Below are 22093 nucleotides of genomic sequence, written 5' to 3'. Positions count from 1 at the left end.
TTTTCCGCCATGTGTTTATGAAAACAAAGGCTCTGCGCATGCGTGTTTTACCCATATTCTATCGCGATATTTCATTTTCTTATCTTTTTTGTTTTACTGCAGATGCTGAAAAAATACTCACATTGTACTGTATTCTTGGGTGGGTAAACTCACAATACTTCATCAAATCAAAGTTTAAACTTTTTTTTATTACCAAGCTATTCCATAAATAAAATAAATAAATAAAATGGTCGAAGAATCACTAAGAGAATTTTCTAAATTGGAAATAAAATCCTAAATACTGTAAAAATTCCCTAATGAAGAACAAAATGTGGACATAAATGCTGCTGCTGGGTTGAAGTTGAACCAGCCAAAACTAATGAGTAGGTGTGTGCTAATATATTGGACCCAACATCGCTATTTGCTGGAATCAGCCTTGTTGATTGCAGTCAGCCTGCTAGCAAATAAGATGACATTTTTCAGTGGCAGTGGTTGATGCTTTGTGTGTCACGTCAGCTCTCACGTCACTATAAATTAGAACCTTCAAGTTCAAGGCCATGGACTTCAGATGAAAAGAGTTTAATGTTGGGGATAGGTTACTGCTTCAGAAAAGGAGGTTAAAAAAAAGTGGAAATTGAGCTGGGAGTGTTTACATTTATATGGCCGCCTTCCCACATTTTCTTTTTACATTTGTTCACGAGTGCTCTGATTAGTGCCTGAAAGAAAAAGCTAAGTGTGTCTTAGCTTACCCCTAATTATAGAGTGAGTTGAAGTGCTTCTGATGAGATTGCGTCTTAGGTGAGGAAGTTCAGGCATGTCCCAGCTGAGAGGAGCCCTTGGGCTACTAAATATCTGGGTTGCTTTGGCAGCACCATAATATTCCTGCAGAAGAGCTCGATTGATGGGTGGATGGGTGGAGTTTGGAGGCCATGTCTTCATCATCATGTTCATCAAACTGTTCTTGTGGAGTTCTCTTGCAGCAGGGCGTTTGTCCTATCGGTGCATGTTTGCGTGTTTCCGTTTGTGTGTCTCTTTTTCGTTGGTGTCTTGAGCTTAGAATTAAAAGAGCAAAGCATGGCAGGAATTTTGTCCTGTGAGTGTGAGAGAAAAGACGGAGAGGACAGAGAGGCAAGTGTCAACAGGGTCATCTATTTTTAGTTGTCCTTGTCCTTTGCTGTCCTTCCTGCCTGGGCACAGACATACAGGCGCGCACATACAAATACACACATACTGACGGCAGGGCATCATCAACACATCCAACTGTGTGTTTTTATTTTAGCTTCTAATCTGACTCAGCATATTTAAAATGGTTTACATATTTTCTCGTAGAATTTTAAGATTTTTATCACATTGACAGCTGACCTATGCGCCAATAACGATAATGGGACAGTGCTGTAGTGGCAAACATGCAGTTCAGTTCTGTTTGGTGGTTAAAAGTAGCTACAAGTAGCCAAAAAAATTTGAAGCACACAGTCTGCTATCGTGTTAATGGTTTACTTTACTAAAGTTATACAAAACTACAGTGGCTTGCAAAAGTATTCGGCCCCCTTGAACTTTTCCACATTTTGTCACATTACAGCCACAAACATGAATCAATTTTATTGGAATTCCACGTGAAAGACCAACACAAAGTGGTGTACACGTGAGAAGTGGAACGAAAATCATACATGATTCCAAACATTTTTTACAAATAAATAACTGAAAAGTGGGGTGTGCATAATTATTCAGCCCCCTGAGTCAATACTTTGTAGAACCACCTTTTGCTGCAGTTACAGCTGCCAGTCTTTTAGGGTATGTCTCTACCAGCTTTGCACATCTAGAGACTGAAATTCTTGCCCATTCTTCTTTGCAAAACAGCTCCAGCTCAGTCAGATTAGATGGACAGCGTTTGTGAACAGCAGTTTTCAGATCTTGCCACAGATTCTCGATTGGATTTAGATCTGGACTTTGACTGGGCCATTCTAACACATGGATATGTTTTGTTTTAAACCATTCCATTGTTGCCCTGGCTTTATGTTTAGGGTCGTTGTTCTGCTGGAAGGTGAACCTCCGCCCCAGTCTCAAGTCTTTTGCAGACTCCAAGAGGTTTTCTTCCAAGGTTGCCCTGTATTTGGCTCCATCCATCTTCCCATCAATTCTGACCAGCTTCCTGTCCCTGCTGAAGAGAAGCACCCCAGAGCATGATGCTGCCACCACCATATTTGACAGTGGGGATGGTGTGTTCAGAGTGATGTGCAGTGTTAGTTTTCCGCCACACATAGGGTTTTGCATTTTGGCCAAAAGTTCCATTTGGTCTCATCTGACCAGAGCACCTTCTTCCACATGTTTGCTGTGTCCCCCACATGGCTTGTGGTAAACTGCAAACGGACTTCTTATGGTTTTCTGTTAACAATGGCTTTCTTCTTGCCACTCTTCCATAAAGGCCAACTTTGTGGAGTGCACGACTAATAGTTGTCCTATGGACAGATTCCCCACCTGAGCTGTAGATCTCTGCAGCTCGTCCAGAGTCACCATGGGCCTCTTGGCTGCATTTCTGATCAGCGCTCTCCTTGTTCAGCCTGTAAGTTTAGGTGGACGGCCTTGTCTTGGTAGGTTTACAGTTGTGCCATACTCCTTCCATTTCTGAATGATGGCTTGAACACTGCTCCGTGGGATGTCCAAGGCTTGGGAAATCTTTTTGTAGCCTAAGCCTGCTTTAAATTTCTCAATAACTTTATCCCTGACCTGTCTGGTGTGTTCTTTGGATTTCATGGTGTTGTTGCTCCCAACATTCTCTTAGACAACCTCTGAGGCCATCACAGGGCAGTTGTGGAGCTGTTTTGCAAAGAAAAATGGGCAAGAATTTCAGTCTCTAGATGTGCAAAGCTGGTAGAGACATACCCTAAAAGACTGGCAGCTGTAATTGCAGCAAAAGGTGGTTCTACAAAGTATTGACTCAGGGGGCTGAATAATTACGCACACCCCACTTTTCAGTTATTTATTTGTAAAAAATGTTTGGAATCATGTATGATTTTCGTTCCACTTCTCACGTGTACACCACTTTGTATTGGTCTTTCACGTGGAATTCCAATGAAATTGATTCATGTTTGTGGCTGTAATGTGACAAAATGTGGAAAAGTTCAAGGGGGCCGAATACTTTTGCAAGCCACTGTATCTGCTTTCCCCTTTCCTTTTTAGTACCTACCCAGAAATTGGACTCTTTAGTAATGCGTACAAATGACTGACCAGTGTTATAGCTCAGCCTGTCAGCCAGTTACAACCTTTCTTTTAACGTGGGGCTTGAACATGTGTCTTACCGCATTAAATTGGATGCCATGAATGGCAAGCATCACTTCTTGCTACATCTGTAAGTAGACTTTCGCTTTTCCTAAAGATTTCTGGACAATGTACTTGTTGTGGTGTGTGTGATTCATTTTTTTTGTTTTATAGTAATTCCTTTGTGTTGGCAGGATTTTACACAATCTCATCAGCCAACAATGTGGTTTTGATTTGAAAACATGGTTCATATAAGCCGAGAGACCTGCATGGGGCTGACACGTGTATGTGCGCGTGCATAAATGTGTGAATATATCTGTGGATTTATGTGTGTCCTGTTGTGTCATTGCTGCCAAAAATGCTGACTATAGGGAGCGCTGGTCCACTCCTGATGCGTATCTGTATTTATGAGCCAGAGTAAAAAGTTACCTTATCACGCTGTTTGCCAAAATGTAGAGTGAGACACTCTCCAAGGGAAAGTAAGTTAAACAGAATTTCGCACTTTGATTTTTATTTTTCCGTCATATTTTTAAGTGATTCAAGGGGGAAACAAACCTTAAACTTTCATGCAAAAGTGCTACGATGGTGTCTGAAAAATAATGCAATTATATCAAATTATTTTAGTCCTGTCTTAATGATGATACTTTGCTACAAATAACAAACACAGTGTCCATTTCAATTTTCTCTTAGAAAACCTGAAAGATCTTATCTAGGAGATAAGATTTCTCAAAGGAATTCTTCTTAAGGCTAGTAATATTACTTTTTTTATTTCAATAGCACAATAGAGAAACAGCTGGGAGAAAGACCAGGGAAGACAGTGAATGGCCTTGGGGGCAGATTTGAACTCAGGCCTCTGCAATAGCCTTGCAGCATATGAGTTGTCTACTTTATCTAGTGTGCTACACACTGGTGTTTATAATGACTAATATTTAAATGTATTTGTAGACGTGCTTGGGGTTTTCATGAGATGAAATGAGTTTTCTAGAAGGAATAAAACTTCATGTTTTGTTCAAACCTTTAGTTTTTTTTATGTTCTGATTATGGGCTTCCAGTTCTTCCCTGGATGGAAACTGCTGAATTTTCTGTTGGCTTTAAATCTCTCAGTAGCTAAAGAATTGCTCCAGTGACATACTTTTTTCATGGGGTCAGGAAGGTTTGGATAGCTTTTTTTCCCTTTAAAAAAAAAAATCAAAATCACTATTTAAGAAGTGCATTTTGTATTTATTCAGGTTATCTTGCTCCAGGTTGTCTAATGTTAGAATCTGTTTAATGCTCTGAAATATGTAAGTGTTTAAATATGCAAAATCAGAAAGGGGCACTGAGTGTGTGTTTAGTTTGTGGTTAGTTATGATTTGTGTGCAGGAGAGCGCACAGAGTGTGGCTGAAGCTGGAGTGGAGAAATCAACGATGGGCACGTTTCACTCACGGGGTGCTGAGAAGAACTGTCAGTGGGAATAAAGGAGGGGAAAAAAGGAAGCGGTCAAAAAGGAGACCTAAGGGAGGTGGAGGCCAAAAATAAGAGAGCGGAGACGTAAGAATGAGAGTGTAGAGAGAGATATGGTTTTATACAGCTCAGTGGATGTGATATCACTGTTGCCAGGGCTGGATGTGATTCCCGCTGAGGCCACCCGTGCTGAAAATAAATCACCCATGCTACTACACAAAACAAATAAGAAGCTATAGAAACTAAAGTTTACTGAAATGTGTGATAGAAAGCAGGCGCCTCGGTTACCTAAGATCTGGCTCATAGATACCTGAGATCACTCAGTGCAGCCTCATTTGCCAATATGTAATGGCAGTGATTATAAAGCCTGAAAACAGCATGTTTAATCATTTAAACCTAAAAACACCCTGAAACGTTTAAGAGCTGAGACCTGCTGGCTTTCAAAGCGACTGAAAAAAAGGTTATATTACTTTATGCATGCTACTTATATTAGTTAGTTATTTATGCTGTAATTTCATTAACCGTATGACATTATAGACAACATTTGGTTTTCATTGGAAAAACATATTTGCTTCACTATATAAATGTTTACCTTTAAACATTGTTATATATTGAATTTCATTAAAATATGTTACATGATTTCTGTTATGTAATTACAGCAAAATATGGGGAATTGGGGAAATACTGTGAAAGTACAGTGGTTTTTTGGGGGGTTTTTTTAATACTGGACACTGACTGACACCGTAAAACCGCAGTTTATCCTTCAAGTTTGGAGTGTGGTCTCATTTTGGTCATACTTTAGTTATTTTGATGACACAGGGCCACTGTGACTCACTGCTCACTGACATCCTAAATGTTTTTTTGAGTCAGTCCGGAGAGAGAAAGTGGTCTGTGTGCGATTCTCTGTGCCAGCGTGCACGTTTTTCTGGCAGCACATTTAAGCGGAGCTGCTGGGCCTGCGTTTCATTTCTGTGACTGGCAAACTGCACTGATCTACACGGAGGACCAGTGGTATTTACTTGAACATGGCCAATTACTCTCTGTCTTTCTTCTGTCTGCACTTGCTGTCCTTTCCCTGACTCCAATGCGCATTTTCATGAAACTCTTGATCTCTCCTCTTGCATTTTTTTAAAATTTTCCTTCCTTGCCTGGATTTAATTATACTTTCTATCTTTATTTTACAAAATGCCACAAATACATATTTGCTTGTGTAGCTTTTGTATAAATTTTGTCCTCCTCCCTATCGACGTGGGTTTCCCTGCTGAAGCCGACCGCATCATGCATAAGTTTCTTTTCTTTTTTTGAATGTTAAAGTAAAAGAACACTTTATTCAGTATAAAATGATAATTATTTTAATCCATTCCTTCAGGGTTGGTGTCAGAATGGTGAGCAAGCGCTTGTTGCGGGGTGCTGTTCCACAGCATGCGATTTACAAGAAAGTTATGTAAAGTCTGTTTCTTTTTTGTGCGTCTTCCTCTTCATCCTTCCACTATTTCATCGTGATCCTTTGAATGTTGCTGACCTAAGCCAGTCAAGCAACAGGAAATGTTGCAGTGAAGGTGACCCTGCGTTGAGTTTAAATGCAAGGGAAGCCAAGCTCGCTGTGAGTGTCTGTCTCCTAGGAGCTCTTAGCGCCTCATGTATTATTTGAAAGGCATTCAGCTGTCTAAGGCTTTTCAGTTCCTCGCCTGGCTAATGTGACTTAAGTCGAATGGAACTTTTTTTTTTTGCACTTTTCAGCACGAACACACACAAATATATGAGCTGTCAAACCTCCATCACTGACGCCACAGGGGACCCACTCGTGTTGTCCGCCTTTCCACTCACTCTCACTTTAAAAGCATTAAAAGCATAATCAGGACAAAACCGCTATTCTTGTCCATAATCTTATCACATTATTTAGTACCAGGTTTTCTAGAGTTCAGATTAAGATTTATTATATGCTTTCTGTACAGCTTGTTATTACATTATTACAAACTCACTTAAAGTGAGGTGGACCAACATAAAATACGACCTTAAAGTTCTTATTTTTTCTGTTCTCTCAGGTCTGTCGACAGCGAAGAGGAAGTTTGCTGACTCTCTCAATGACTTTAAATTCCAGTGCATTGGAGATGCTGAGACGGATGATGAGATATGCATAGGTGAGTGTGCGGATGTGAAATCCAATACATTCGGTGTACCAGAAGAGGAAAGCCTCTAAATAGACATCAGATGATGTTGTATCATGTCTAGTCACTAAAATAGAATAGCCAAATCAGCGTTGACTTCAAGGTCAGCTTGATTTTCATTTCCGTGCTGCTGGACAGAAAACTGAGGAGTCTCAGATTAGGTATCTGCCCTGAATGTGCTATTTTTGTTAAAATATCAAAGCTTATTCTGTTATTAATAAAACTACTGGCACATTTTGAAAACGGGTGTAATTTTAGCTTTTGATCCATCCTCTGACTTGTGGCTTAAAATAGTTCAAAAATTGAAATAATTTTAAGTAGCTGATGGAGAGTCTAATAGTAACACTGCAAAAAAGGAAAAAACTGTACATTGGCTCAAATTTTGCAGCCCTTTCGGTATTCTTTCGTTATTTTTGATAGCTCCAGTCTTCATAAATGTTGTAGTTATTTCATGAAATAAAATGTCATTACACAGAGCGTACTATTACACAAAAGTTTGTGATATTGGTGTGTAAAATATGAGTTCCCTGAACTCATCTGGGCTGTTTCTGCTCAAACAGCCTGCTGTGTGAGAGTCTGTGCAGTCACCACACCCTCTCTGTGTCAGTCTGCAGCTCTTTGCTGCCCCGATTCTGACCTACCACCCTACTGTTGTTTCACTATCGCTGGCTATCTTTCCTGAACAGCTTGGTGCTCAGCTGGATTGCAGCACTGTTGTTGTTAGGCTATTCATGGTGAGACTCATGTCAAAACCCATCTTCATCTCTCTGATGCTATAATAAGTCCTCTTAGAACAATGTGATAAAAACAATAGGTACTGATTTACGTCAATGTGTCAACATGTAAGAGTTTAGATTAATCGTCAAGCTTTGATTGCACAATATGAGCCGTGTTACAATTTTGTACTATTTTTAAGACACCAGGATTTATTTGTAGAAAGAACTTTGTCTGCATTGTCTCACTAAGTCAGACACATTTGTTTGCAAGTATTATACGCCACCAGGGCTTTCATCTGTCATGGATTTTGGTTATAATTTTTATGGACTGAATTTGTAGCCCAGGGGTGGATGGTGTCAGATTCTGTGGTCTCTGGATCTCATCTCTGCTTTTTGCAGATGATGTGGTTCTGTTGGCTTCACTGAATGATGACCTCCGGCTTGTAGTTGGGAGGTTTGCAGCCAAATCTGAAGCAGCAGGGATGGGAATTAGCACCTCAAGGTCTTAGACCATGGTTCTCATCTGGAAAAGAGTCGCATGGATCGGGAATGAGTTGCTTCTCTAAGTGTGGGAGTTAAAGAATTTTAGGGTCTTGTCCACAAGTGAGGGGAGAAGGAAGGGGGAGATGGACACACAGATTGGCGCAGCGTCTGCAGTAATCTGGATGTTGTACCTTCCTGTTGTGGAGAGAGCGATGAGCATGAAAGCAAAGCCGTCCGTTTACCAGTTGATCTACATTCCTACCTTCACCTTTGGCCGTGAGCTGTGGGTGTCAGATCACAGGTATAAGTGGCAGAAAAGAGCTTCCTCTGAAGGATGTCTGAGCTCTCCTAGATAGAGTGAGGAGCCCAGCCATTTGGGAGGAGTTTAGAGTAGAGCTGCTACTCCTCCACATCAAAAGGTGCCAGTTGAGGTGGTTTGGGCATCTGATTGGGATGCTTCCAAGGTGCTGTGTTTTGGGCTTGTCCCAGTAGCTGGAGACCTCAGAGCAGACCCAGGACACATTGGAGAGATTACATTTCCCGGCTGCCTTGGGAATGCTTTGATGTCCCCTTGGAAGAGTTGAAGTAGGTGACAGGGGAGGGAGGGCTGTGGTCTGGTCATCTGTACTTGGACTGCTACCCCCTGTATACGTGTCAGAAGATGGATCGACAGATGGATGGAATTTTTTTTCTTCTAATAATGGATGAAAGAAGCCATGTGTAGGGTGTAGTGTCAGCTGACAGTACAGATTGCAACCTGATTAATTTCTGTATTCTGGTGATCCTAGAGTTGGTGCTAAAACACAAAATGGAAAAGGCCCTCTGTATGGTTTGTCCATTCTGGGCTTCTATAGAAGCACCTGGATGTGTACCTGCAGGCTCTGTAGATAAAGAGCTCATTCTGAGGCAATGAAAAATTGTCTCCTACACTAAAAATTCAATTCTGCACTAATGAAAATACAACTACAATTATATTACATTTCTGCCATTAGATTCCACTCAAACCTGGACATTTAAGGCCTGCACCTCCTTTTTAATAGCCAAATACAAAACCTATAACTTCCAGAAACATGAAGTTTGATGTTAATGAGGATAAAATGGATAACTGTGGAATGGATTATCACAGTGCACATGCAATTTCTGCATGCCTGTGCATAAGGAACACATGTTCGGTAGGCACACTCTTCAATTACTTGAGGTGTGCTCAGTGTGCCTGAAGAACAAGTCTGTGTGTGAAGTGTGTGTGAAGTGTTGGACAGGGTCAGAAGCAATTGAAGTGGAAACTCTGACCTAAACAATGTAGCTGTGGCTCGTTTGCCAGTGAATGGGGGAACCGAGCACCGATCCATGCTGACTGTGAAAGCACCATAGAAACAAACCCTTTAAGTTGCGGTTTCATTTCCAGTTAATTACTCTGCTATGTCATGAGTTTAGAAACATTTCGAAACCTCTAAATAAGTGGTACCGAAGCAGAAACAAAGCACCTTTAACCTCTTTACTCCCCGATAGCTGTATTCTCTTTGATGCTTTTGCCTTGCATCTTTTTTTGTCTCGCTCTTTATCAGCATTAAAAATAGCAGTGCTTTGCCTTTCTGCCTCTTTTTTATTTTCAATGATCTCTTTTCTCTCTCTCGTTCACCCGATTTACCAACATGACTGTCCCAGCCAAGTCACTTCAGGAGTTTGCAGCAGTTTTACAGAACCTGGAGGATGAACGGACACGAATGGTGAGTGACCTAACTAGCTATATTGTCTATATTGTTATAGGTTATTCTTAATGAGAGTAAACGTTTGGTCTTTTATAACCACGGAAACACTAGTCCTCTCCAGAAAATGACTGGCAGCTCTAATAGAAACTGCTGGTACAAATGATACAAATATTAAAATACCTGGTGTATACTGGTGTGTCTGTAACATGGATTTTTTTGGGTGTGTATATCTGCCTTGTAGATCGAGAATGCCAATGATGTGTTAATTTTGCCACTGGAGCGGTTCAGGAAAGAGCAAATCAGTGCAGCCAAGGTAAGAAGGGTGACAGTACACGGGCCACAGAAATGACTTTTAACTGTACATGAGCTGTGGGTTTGTATTGATACATGTGTGCTAGCATGAAGAATAAATCGATAATGGCCTGTAGTGCTTCTGAAGCTATTAAAGGATCTGTGTCAGACAGCATCCACTCAAAACATACAGATCAGAAAAACATTCAGATTTTTCTTTTTTTCTTTTTTGTTCTCGTTTTTATTGTTTTTTGTGCCTTTTGCTGGTTGCCAGGGACACATGCATATAGTTTCACATTAACTCGTGACTGCAATGCCTTCAATTTTAAACTTTGCTTTACTATAACTAATACATGCCCATTGTCTGGCCTGTTTAGTCCTTGGTAAACTGCAATATGTTATCACGTTTAGAAAATTTAAATGAATAGGGAGGTGGATGTTTATACATTGAAAACAGGTCATTTAAGCCCATTGATAGGTGATAGTCTGGCAGCATGATAACATCATAGTATATCATGCATAATTAAGTATATGTGGATATGAATAAGACGTTATTGTTGTAAAATTACAGCAATAGCACATTTTCATATAAGGTGCTGAAGTTGCATAAAGTCTGGCTAGGCAGTGTGATGGTGTCACAATATATCATTCATAATTCAGCTTTTCTCACAAAATAAACACGATAAAAATCCTTTACAAGGTGTTACAGGTGAGTAAATACTAAAAACGTGATATTTTAGCCCGTTGCTAGGCAGTTGCTTGGTAAGATCATGGCATTATAGGTAAGAACCTTTAGTGGTCCAAGACTTTGGACTACATGTGTGTCAAGTTTAGTTGCTCAGCTCCTGATGCTCTAGGAATAATTTGCAGAAACTGTTAGAGTCGATGTATGTGCAAGATCTTTAGTCCAGAGAAACACTCCAGATTACTCTCACCTGGTTAGGATTACTGCATAATATCTCACTTTAATACAATAATATACTATAATTACCAGAGAGTGTCTCGATGCATTTTTTAAAAAATTGGCTATATAGTTTGTAGAGTTGTAGAGAGATGGTTCAGAATACAGGACAACCTTTAAGAATTGCCAAATACACCAATGATGGAATATAATACAATGATAAATATAAAATACAATGCTTAAAGATTTTATTTTGATGATAAAATTTTGTTTGGAACTCAAACACATGAGTTTAGTTATAGTTGTTGTTACCGCTGCACAGTGACGTGGAACTAATAGGTGCTTTTCATGTATGCTTGGAATAAAAGGCAGCACACTCCTCACAAGGCTCAGGGTCTCCCTCTCCTTACGTGATGGGTGTATGTTAAGGTCTGAACCATTACTAAATGACCTGGATAAGAGATTAGAGGAAGACATAAATGCTGCCATAAATCACTGATTCCCTCTTACATGCAGGCTGGGCTCCCTCTAGCAGGTCTGTGTGTGATTTTATTTTTTTTATTTTTTTTTTTTATTTCTTTTTTTAAAGTGTGCTTAAATCTCTTCATTTGCTTCTCACTCTATAGAAGTAAAACATAAGTATACAAAGTTTTTTGATGTTATGATTTTGTTAATTTTTATTTTTTCACACTCCAGAAAAATAGAAATTCTATAAACAGATAAAGGATGAACACTGAACTGTGCATTTTTTAAATAATGCCGGCCCCTGTGCAGTAAATATACCATGCCTCAGCGTCTTTAATCTCCTTATATCGGGTCATATCGGTGCTTGCTTCATGCTGTCATTAGCCATAGGACCTAGATGAGTAGCGGCAGGGGGTTCCCCTGATGCATTCAGTGTTTTATCAGTACATGATCTATTAAAACATGCCCATGTTGCAGGTCACTGTCTGATTTTGACATTATGGTCAGATTAAAGTGTGAAGCGTAATCACTTCAGTTAAGTCACCGGGAGTGATGCACTAATCCTAGTTTAGCCCCAAAAGAACCGATAATATCTTGGCCTGGCACAGTTTCACCTTGTCCTAAAGCTGCAGAGCTGGCAGCCGTCTTGCACGGGACCAGTTTTACAAAATAGCAGCGAATGGCTAACAGATAAATATGTTTAAAATGTGTGTGGGGGGGTTCACATGACAGTTTATTTAAAGAAAACTCAAGGTTCAGATTCTAATCTTATTCACCGAGGAATTCACACCAATCAGATTACTGCAGCCAGTAGGAAACATTAGACAAGAAATCTTTACATAGAGCTCGAGTGTAAGACTGAATTTAAAAAAAAAATGCTGTTTGCAATTCAAGGTCTTTGTGTATTAAAAAACAAAAAAAACTTCACTCATGCAACAATGACAGATTTCTGTTAAAACACACTGAGAACATCATGATTTCCAGAAATCCTTTTAGTTGTTGAAGTTGTTGAGAATACGTTGTCAGGAATCTTCTCTTTGTAGTCAGTTATCCACTTTAAAGTCATTCTAAGTTGCTGCAGGTGACAGCAAGTGCTGCTTTTGTTAAATAGATGTGTTTTAATAATGCACGTCTTGTAAACAAAGGATTGCTGGTGCATTTGTTGGCTTTAGATTTGACTGGGATTTCTATGTAACTGTTGCAATGGAAATGAACTTGATTTGATCTGTGAATAGTCAGTCTGGTTGGGTATGGTCTTGCATCAAAACATCAGTTACCTTATATTTCTGGGAAAAATTAAATAAATAAATTAGGAAGACATTTATCATACTGTGAAGACACTGCCACCTGCTGGCTGAGGATGGAAGTAACCTAAAGTGAATGAAGTTTAACACCTTTAACTTTTAAACCCAAGCATTAGGGAAAATAGAAACAAGTCATTTTAATGTTATAAAACCTTTCCTGATATTTATGCTTGCTGGATGATTTGTCTCACGCAAATGAATTCCTTTCACAAAGGAAGCCAGTCATTTTTTTTTTTTAGTTTAAAATTTCTCAAAAGGCTGTAATGAAATCTCTAATAATGAACACATGGGAGAGGGCTGCCACGACACTCGTTTCAGACATGACAAATCAGAGAGGCAGACTTTAAACAGAGGCCTTGTTGTTTAGAGAGGCGTTCATCATTTCTGATGCTTTCCGCAGCTGCTGTCTGTTCCTCCTCTGGCCAAGAGCACTCAGCTTCTTGTTGCTGAAACCAGCTCGGCAGTGAACAGAGATCATCTTACAGTACACATCGTATTATTTTAGTGCCAGTTCCAGCGTTGTTAAAGAAATAGTTAAAAGGAATAATAAAGGTAAAATGTAATCAGCAAATGCACATGTGGCTCACTGATGTTCCGAAATTTCTCTTTGGCTCCAACGGGGGACTTTTGAAACAAGTCCAAGTTATTTTATTTATTTTTTTTGACCAAACAATTTAATATATATTGTTTTGTCTTGTGTATATATATCCTTTAGCACAGAAGTGTCAAATATTCGCATTCAGTAAGCACTTCTCTCATATCCCAGTTTGTTGCTTAAAGATTAACAGGCTGGTTTCTCTTTATGTGTCTTACTGTACTGATATCCCTATCTTCCTGTTGAAGTGATTTTAAGTTTAATGATCCTAATCTGACTGGTAATTCCAACATTGCCTGTGTAACAGTTTCTGTTGCTTTCATTCCATAAATACACACCCTGAGCTCTCTGTCCCAGGTTCATCATCTATCAAAACATGTCTCTCTCTCATGTCGCTGATCTCATTTCTGATGAAACAGTCTGTTGTTTAATAACCAGCTGTGCTCCCTGGAGGAAAGTATTCATTGCTAGACTCCCTGAAAAAGGGAATTTGTTATTAGAAAGCTAAAAGAAATCTGCATTATATAAAGTTTGCTGTGCTCCCTGTTCTCAAATCAAATAACTGCTAAAATATACTACAGCATGTACACTAGCATTATGAAGAGGATCAGAGTACATGTGTTGGTTTATTAAAACTGGAGAAAAACTCCCCGGTACAAGTGTTGAGACAGTTTCATTAAGCTCAGCCAAAAGATTTGTATTTTATTTTTAATTTTTTCCCCCCTGTGATAGGAAGCCAAGAAAAAATATGACAAAGAGACGGAGAAGTATTGTGCAGTACTGGAGAAGCACCTCAGCCTCTCAGCAAAGAAGAAAGAGGCACATCTACTTGAGGTAAGATGCCGTGTCTGAGTTTAGACGTTGCTAGTTTCTCTGAGCGAGCAGGTTTTACGTGTAACCCTTGATTATCGGTGTGTCAGTTTTCTTAATTTTCTTCTCTGTTGTAGGCGGACAACCAAGTAGATAACGTGAGGCAGCATTTCTACGAGGTTTCTTTGGAATACGTCTTCAAGGTGCAGGAAGTCCAAGAGAGGAAGATGTTTGACTTTGTGGAGCCTGTAAGATGCTACTAAAAAAAGCTCTTTTTCTTTAAAGATGCTGCGCACACACTTTCTTTTTGTAGCAGTCATTTGTGTTACAGTCACACTTTAAGATAACCAAGCATATCAGCTACTCAGTGCTAACATTTGTTGAGATATTCTCGGTTTTCCCTTACTACTTCTAAATGTCAACCTTTTGCTCAGTCTTCCTTTTATATTTTCTTTCCTCCACTCAGACACGTGCATTCATTTTTTTTCTGACGTACCTTTGCCCCTATCCCTGGGTTGTTCATCTTTTCTTGATCTTTACTTTCTTTCTGTTTTTCTCTTCTTCCTGTAGCTGTTGGCATTTCTTCAAGGCCTTTTCACCTACTATCACCATGGCTACGAGTTGGCAAAGGACTTTAATCACTTCAAGACCGACCTCACCATCAGCATACAGAATGTAAGATCAAGTACACACACACACACACACACACACACACACACACACACACACACACACACACACACACACACACACACACACAAACAGTAGTGTATCAATGGGGCATTATATCATTTTTTGAAGACTTTCTCTATTCTTAACCATATTTACTACTTGTCTAACCATAATCTTAACCATGACCCAAATTGACCTTAAAATCACCTGATGAGTACTTCCTGTATTTTCTCCTATAAGGAAAACATGTCTCCACAGTGCAAACAGCGGATAACTAACCTGTTTGTTGCCAGTTGGTTTTCCAAAGAAAATTGTTTCTATGTTAATGACCCCACAGCTAATTTAATTTATTACAACAGAAAGCACTTTTTTGATGAGTTAATGGCCTTATGTAGTATATAACAATATTTATTTAGCATTATATGGTCCAGTTAGAATAAAACTTATGAATAATGCAGGGTAGCCCTTGCTTGTGATGTGTTTTTAAACCAAAGATTCTCAACTTGCGGCTTTAAAATAGGCCTTCAAAACTTGTTCATTCTGCAACATATAAGGCTTGTTATGTACTTTCCAATCTACAAGTTGAATTTCTGAGGAAAGATCTGCACTCCTGTGCGCTTTTGTTGGCAGACGAGGAACCGTTTTGAGAGCACGCGGTCGGAGGTTGAGAGTTTGATGAGGAAGATGAAGGAGAATCCACATGAACACAAGAGTGTCAGCCAGCACACGATGGAGGGCTACCTGTTTGTGCAGGAAAAGCGTAAGTATCTGTGTATGTCTGTGAACGTGTTTCGTGTTATAACGAGGATGCTAACCAGCAAGCCACATACAACGGTGAATGAGCGTGTGTGCGCGTGTGTAACGAGGTATAGTGTGTGGATGTTAGTGGCATCTTGTTTGGCTCACACGGTGTCAGAGCAGCAGAACAAACAAGCCATAATGAACCAATGGCTGACAAACTCAAGTCCGATCTGTTGGAGACGTGACAGCAGCTCTGTCCACGTGCGGTAGCCATGGTAACACTAAAGCACTAAAAGAGGTCTGACCAGGACTCGTCCTTTTCTTTTTCTTTTTTTTGGTTCTTGTTGTTTTGACCCTGTCTCCTCTTCACCCATTTTCTTTTTTTCTCTTCTCCTTTCTTGTGTTTTTGTTTTTTACCACTCTTCATCTCTATGTTTTCTATCTATCTTTAGGCTCATTTGTATCTACTTGGGTGAAGTACTACTGTACATACTACCGTGAGCCCAAGAAAGTCACCATGGTCCTGTTTGACCCTAAGTCTGGAGGTAAAACGGTGAGTAGCCTGTGCTGTTAAAATATACAGATAAAATCACAAGTTCACTAACAAAATCCAGGTTTGGACTTGCAAACATTTTTTGTAAGGGAGAAAAAAGAGTACACAATCAGGTTCACTTCACAAGCGCCCTCATATAAAGACGCTCATGCAGGCATTCATGCAAATGTGCTTCGTCCCAGTGTGTATAAGCACAACATTGAGCGCAAGCTCTTAGTGTGTGTTTTTATTTATTTATTTTTTATTATTCCCCATGCATGGACAGGTGAGACTACAAGATAGTTTTGACAGTAGAAAACCGTACCACTGTTTTCAGCAATCAGCTCAAAAAGCTGTGCGTTTTCATTCGGTCGCACAGTCACAGAGCGAGATACTGGTTTTACGAGCGAGCGCTAACGACTTCTTCCACGTCACCCTTAATAGGTGAGAGTGCAGTGTGGGTGAATAATGTTCTGAGTAAGCAGCAGTAAGCAGAAAATGTTGTCTCCAACTGTTTTCTCAGAGACCTATCTCTGATCGCCCTCCACCTACAAACCGATTAAGCCAAAGCTGATATGAGCCTGAAGTGCAGCTCAGTTCTGAGAAAGTTGCCACAGTTTCATTTTGAGTAACTGAAGGAAACTTGGAAACATTAAAAGTCACAGAAAACCCTTTGGCTTTAACACAAAGCTCGGAAATCCAAAATAGCAAATAAAGAGTAGGTGGACTGCACTGAAAGAAAAGAAGCACTCACTGATGACAGCAAACCTGGCCCATCTGTGCTTTGCTTTAGAGTATGGCAATAAAACCTGTACTTTGAATTGGTATGACGCCAGAGTGTGTAGCCATCTGTAGATTATGAGTTATCACACTCATCTACCCATCCATTTTCTTCACCGCCTGTGGCCATTTTAGAATCACCAATAAAACTAACTACTAGTTACTACTACTACTACTACTACTACTAAGTTAGGCTGTGGGAAGAAGCAGGAGCATCTGCAGAGAGCCAGCATAGGCACACAAAGAATCCATGAAGGCCCCAGCAGGCTTGCAGATTCAAACCCAGTATCCCAGTATACCTAACCCATCAATTGTTTCAACTAGGTAGAAACAATTGTTACTACCTTTGAAGAGAAGTGATGTCACCATAGCATAAATTGTATAATATTGTTGCTACAGGTAGCGACATTGTCTGTCTGTGTTTTCTTTACTTATAAGAAAACCAAGCTTTTGAAAAGCTTACAAGCTGAGTGTCTCATGGATAATGTGTGAAATGAAAATAATATTGCTGTAATCCTTTATATTGGTTATAAAACTGCCAGATGGCACTCCCCGCACATTAGTTTATAGTGTCTATTTTTTCATATTGTTCTTTTTAAAGCACATATGATTCATTGCCCAGTTCACACAGCAAGTCTTACTTCTAAATTGGAAGTCAAGACAAATTTAAAATGCTAAATCTTCAGTTTTACTCCAACGTAAGATATATTTCAACCAGGGATTCATTTATAATAATAATAACTATATGCTACATACTGTTTTTTTGTTTGTTTGTTTGTTTGTTTGTTTTTCTGCCCTTGACTCTGTATAATACTTCTTATCGGACAAGCCTTGGAGCACAGAATAAACTGCTATTTAGGTCTTCTGTTTGCGAGGGGCAGCCAATTAGAAAAAAGTCTGCTTAAAGAGAGGAGGAAGGGAGCTAAATGTGCTCGTTTCAGGCAGGATATATTGACGACCTGCACCAAGACTCCAAATGGGAAAAGTACAGAATATTTTAATCAGTGAATCTTGCAGAGCTAGTCTTAGTATGGAGCTGAAAATTACCATCCTGGCTATTAAATTCTGCTCAAACTGTATGGTTGCATTATGATGTCTTAAATGCTCTTCATGTGTTATTAATGTACTACATTGCTTCTTGCTTTTACTGTGTCAGGGAGAGGAGGAGAGCTTTATTCTCAAGTCGTGCACCAGAAGGAAGACGGACTCGATAGAAAAGCGGTTCTGTTTCGACGTGGAGGCTGTGGACAGGTTAGTGAATATTCACCCAGCTTTCTTTTCACCGGGTTTTACTTTGTGTCATCAATATGAAACATTTGGTTAAATGTAGTTCAGTCCCAGCTCATAATCTCAGGATTAGCATGGGCGTTTTTTTCCCTTTTTTTCTTTTAAAGGAGGGTGTAATTACAGCTAACAGACACATGAGGGCACTGCACAGTTGGTGTGAGCTTGAAGATTGAGGCTCTTTTTCCTGTCTGACTCAGCCCCCTATGGCATTTCCCTTCTTATACTGCCTCCACTGTTCCTGTCCACTCACACACAACTTCAGCTATCCTCTATCACACTCTGCCTATCTGTTAACCATCCATCTTTAGACTTAACTCAGGTCCTTTAGGAACACAAAGCAGTCTCACTCTTAAGTGGGACAGATTGCTGTGGTACAGTAACTCATGCTCCGTGAAGCAGGTTTATTTTAGAGAGCCAGCTCTAAAACATAAATCTTCAAAATGATCAAAACAGTCTGATCACTGCATACACAGACTTGTTCCTGCAGGATCCTGATGGGGGGGAAATATAGCAAATTATCAAGAGCAATAGAGATGGCATAAATCATTTGTTTGGCATTATAGACAACTTTTTTTTTTTTTTTTAACAGAGCTTTTAACACAAGGAGGGGGCGTTTATAACACAAAGGGAAGAGTGGCTACACTGACAGAGTTACAGACTGCGTCAGTGCTTATTCATTCTTTTTCCATCACAGTGACTCGGAATAAGAGGAGGGAACTGTGATCATCTCTGTGATGAGTTTCCCATGCAAACACAGAATTTAAAGCAGCACAAAATAAAAACAAAGGCCAGTAAAATTGCACACAAAACAAAAAGTATGAAGAAGACAGTAATAGGAGCAATACATTACATATTCTCTATGCAAAATCATGGAATTAACAGAGCCGGCTTTGTTATCTAGGATTTTTACGATTTTCAGGCTTTATAAGCTCCGAAGAGCTGGTGTCAGTTTAAATCATTTTGTGTTTTTGGCCCTCGAACGTGTCTCCACACTTCTGTCTGAGTGCCTTTGGATCAGCGTGTAATGTGTGTGATTGGCTAGTGTGTGAGGATGAAGGACAGTGTGTAGATTGGAGTGTATGGTGATGGAGAGATTGGCATGGCTAATGAGGCTGTGTGTGAGCCCATGCAGTGAGTACGTGCGCATTACACGTTGCCTCTGTGGATGATTTTTCGCTGCTTAGCCTAATGAATTCTTGTTAGATGCTGAATTTTCATGCTTTATTCGTCATCCCTTTGTTATCCTTTTAAGGGGAAAAATCTGATCGGAGCTGCTGATCATGTGATTTACTGGAACACAGTAGTATAGTCATAGCTCTGGTACCCATAAATGAATGTGTTTTGCTATAAAAAGAACAAGATTTGCATTTCTCTAAGAATGGGCACATCTATTAAGTATTTTTAATTCAAAGAAACATGCCGCCTAACCTCTTAGTTAGAACATATAACTACTTATTGAACCGTAAGAATTTCTTTAGTTGATAAACTTTTTATTTAAATATGATGATTTTATTACAGTTGTGGTTTGATTTATAGGTGCGCCTTGTTACACCAGTTATCGACATGTTTGTCTTTGTGTGTATTTGTTGAGTATTATTGAGGTTTGATGATCTAACACCTAATGTTTGCCGCTCACCTGTATGTTTGATAAGCTTATGTGCCTTTCCTGTTATTGCTTGTGTGTGAAGGCCGGGAGTGATCACCATGCAGGCTCTGTCGGAAGAAGACCGTAGATTGTGGATGGAGGCCATGGATGGGAGAGAACCGGTAGGTTGCCATGGTTACCAGTTTGTTCTCATGTAACACAGACAAACAGGAGAGTGAGGCTGAGACAGAAAAGGAGAGAAAAAAAAAAAAGGGGATGGGATGAGAGCTAAACAAACCACGAGGTGTAATTGGAAAACTGTTGGCTCAAATTCTGCATCTTTTCCTCAGCACATGCTGTCCATGTCTAGTCACATTTAGAGAGACACCACATAAGTCTGAGAGGGATCATTTGGTCTTTATGCTCCACAACAATCAACACAACAGCTGACTGCCAGCCAACTTCCTCAGCACTTGGTTTATACCTCCTCGGTGTACGGCATTTTTGCTCTTTGGCTGGAAGTCTATTTTAACACTCTTATTCAGATGTGTTCTTGTTCCAACACCTCCCTCATGTCTGCATTCAAGTGTGCAAAGGTAATCCACATTCAGGAGCTCACCACAAGTTGGAACACGCGGTTGCAGAGTTCAGGGGAATGGTCATAAAATAAAAAATGCTGGCGATCTTGTTCTCTGGCTCCCACTTCGCTTCATTACAAGCCCACCACAGATCATGACTGTGAAATACCACCAGCAGACAAAAGGATGGATCTGAGCATTAGAGTCATAGCTGCTGTATTTTCTATATAATATGACTTTTGATGGAAATAATAAGTGGATGTTCCCTAAAGATCCCTGACTATATGCTTGCATAACTAGAGTTATCTATATTTATATTTATATTATAACATGTGAAACACTGGTAATGTACTTATGTTTGCTTCCCTAATTAAGCATAACTGTGAAGTGTTCTGTTCTTTATTTTTGCAGGTGTACAACCTCAATAAAGATAACCAGAGTGAAGGCAGTAAGTGTCTTTAATTTATTTGGATTGAGTTGCTGTTTCTTTTTTAAGGCTGCAGAGGTGATTATCGTTGCCATCTTCAATTAATATATGAGACCTAATATTACTTGTACCTAAAAAGTGCCGACAAACTTTTAGGTTGGAACACTTTGTTTTTAGTGATTTTAAAACAAATCGATAGTTGGCTCAGATTCATTCTTGTCGCTTCCCTCTCCATCAGTGGCTCAGCTGGATGTCATTGGGTTCAACGTGATGAAAAAATTCATCTATGCGGTGGAAACGCGAGGTACAGTGTCAACCCACGTTATTTCCTTTGTTTTTTAATGCTCTGTAAATCTTTTTGCTTCTTTGCTGTGATACATTGTATTTTTTTTTTTTAGCGATGAAGATTATCCAATAAACTTTATCGTCTGCTGTGTCCAAATCATTGACAATAGTTTCAACAAATATCAGAAGATAATACTGTTTGTGGACCACCTTACTTGTTTACAGTCTTCTCGTGAATATTTTTAGTGCATTCAGTGTTATACAGTCACTGTAAAGCTCTCTTTGCTGCCATGCTATTTTAAGGGTTTATCTCAGTAGAACTGAAGTTTTTCTCAGTTCATTTGATACTAAATTTAGAATTTATAGGATTATTATTTCTTTTTTTTTTTAAATATTTGCACCAAAATTATTGCAAATAACCTAAAAAAGATGAATATTTTTTTAAAATGCAGAACATTGGTCTGCATGAATTGAAATTCTGTTCAGGTGTTATGAGTGCGATTTAAACCTTCCTGATGTGTCTGGATATCGCTTCCCACAGATTTTCTGTCACCGTACGTGTTCACAGATCTACAATATCAATTCCTCCTTTTATCTGTTGCACTAAGAGCACCCATTTCTGGTCACTCTGTACCTTTTCATTGCTTTGTCAGGTGGATTTGTATTTAGCTTGTATATGAAGGTAACCTTGAATTTCTTAGCTGGGACAGGTTTGCAATGGGACAGATAAAGATTAAACACATTAAATTGATATGAGTTTCATGCTGATGCCAAAAAAGTGCATCAAAGTTCAACGGTGTGGTGCCTTTTTTTCTGTTGATGCCTTATTTGGCAGTGATTTTAAGTTAGTGAGAGGAAGACACTCACTAACACACTAACACATACAGAAGAGCATCTAGAGCATTTATCAAAGTAGAGGAACTAAAGTTTCACTGGTAAAAGTCCCCTTGCTGAAATCTCTATGTGCTTGCTTGAGGGAGAATTTTTATATCTTATTATATCAGTTGCTTTAGGTTGACTTGTTGATGATTTGGTGCTGTATTAAAAAACAGAATCATGCTTATCTTTAAAAGCATTTCAATGCAG

General features: G+C 39.4%; 1 protein-coding gene across 3 annotated transcripts in view; it reads left to right on the top strand.

The window, feature by feature from the left end:
- LOC116309366 (rho GTPase-activating protein 26) overlaps window positions 1–22093 on the top strand; it is an 84176-nt gene that overhangs the window by 35560 nt on the left and 26523 nt on the right. For all 3 annotated transcript variants that reach the window (XM_039618753.1, XM_039618752.1, XM_031725951.2), the window contains exons 3-14: window positions 6724–6819; window positions 9711–9772; window positions 9996–10067; window positions 14043–14144; window positions 14258–14368; window positions 14691–14795; window positions 15423–15552; window positions 15986–16086; window positions 18002–18096; window positions 19821–19899; window positions 20707–20743; window positions 20961–21026. In XM_039618753.1, the coding sequence (XP_039474687.1) occupies window positions 6724–6819; window positions 9711–9772; window positions 9996–10067; window positions 14043–14144; window positions 14258–14368; window positions 14691–14795; window positions 15423–15552; window positions 15986–16086; window positions 18002–18096; window positions 19821–19899; window positions 20707–20743; window positions 20961–21026 (1056 nt within the window). The remainder of the gene's footprint in view (window positions 1–6723; window positions 6820–9710; window positions 9773–9995; window positions 10068–14042; window positions 14145–14257; window positions 14369–14690; window positions 14796–15422; window positions 15553–15985; window positions 16087–18001; window positions 18097–19820; window positions 19900–20706; window positions 20744–20960; window positions 21027–22093) is intronic.

Source organism: Oreochromis aureus, linkage group 10, assembly GCF_013358895.1.
Source record: "Oreochromis aureus strain Israel breed Guangdong linkage group 10, ZZ_aureus, whole genome shotgun sequence".
Taxonomy (NCBI): Eukaryota; Metazoa; Chordata; class Actinopteri; order Cichliformes; family Cichlidae; genus Oreochromis; species Oreochromis aureus.
This window is presented reverse-complemented; position numbering and strand designations above follow the sequence as displayed.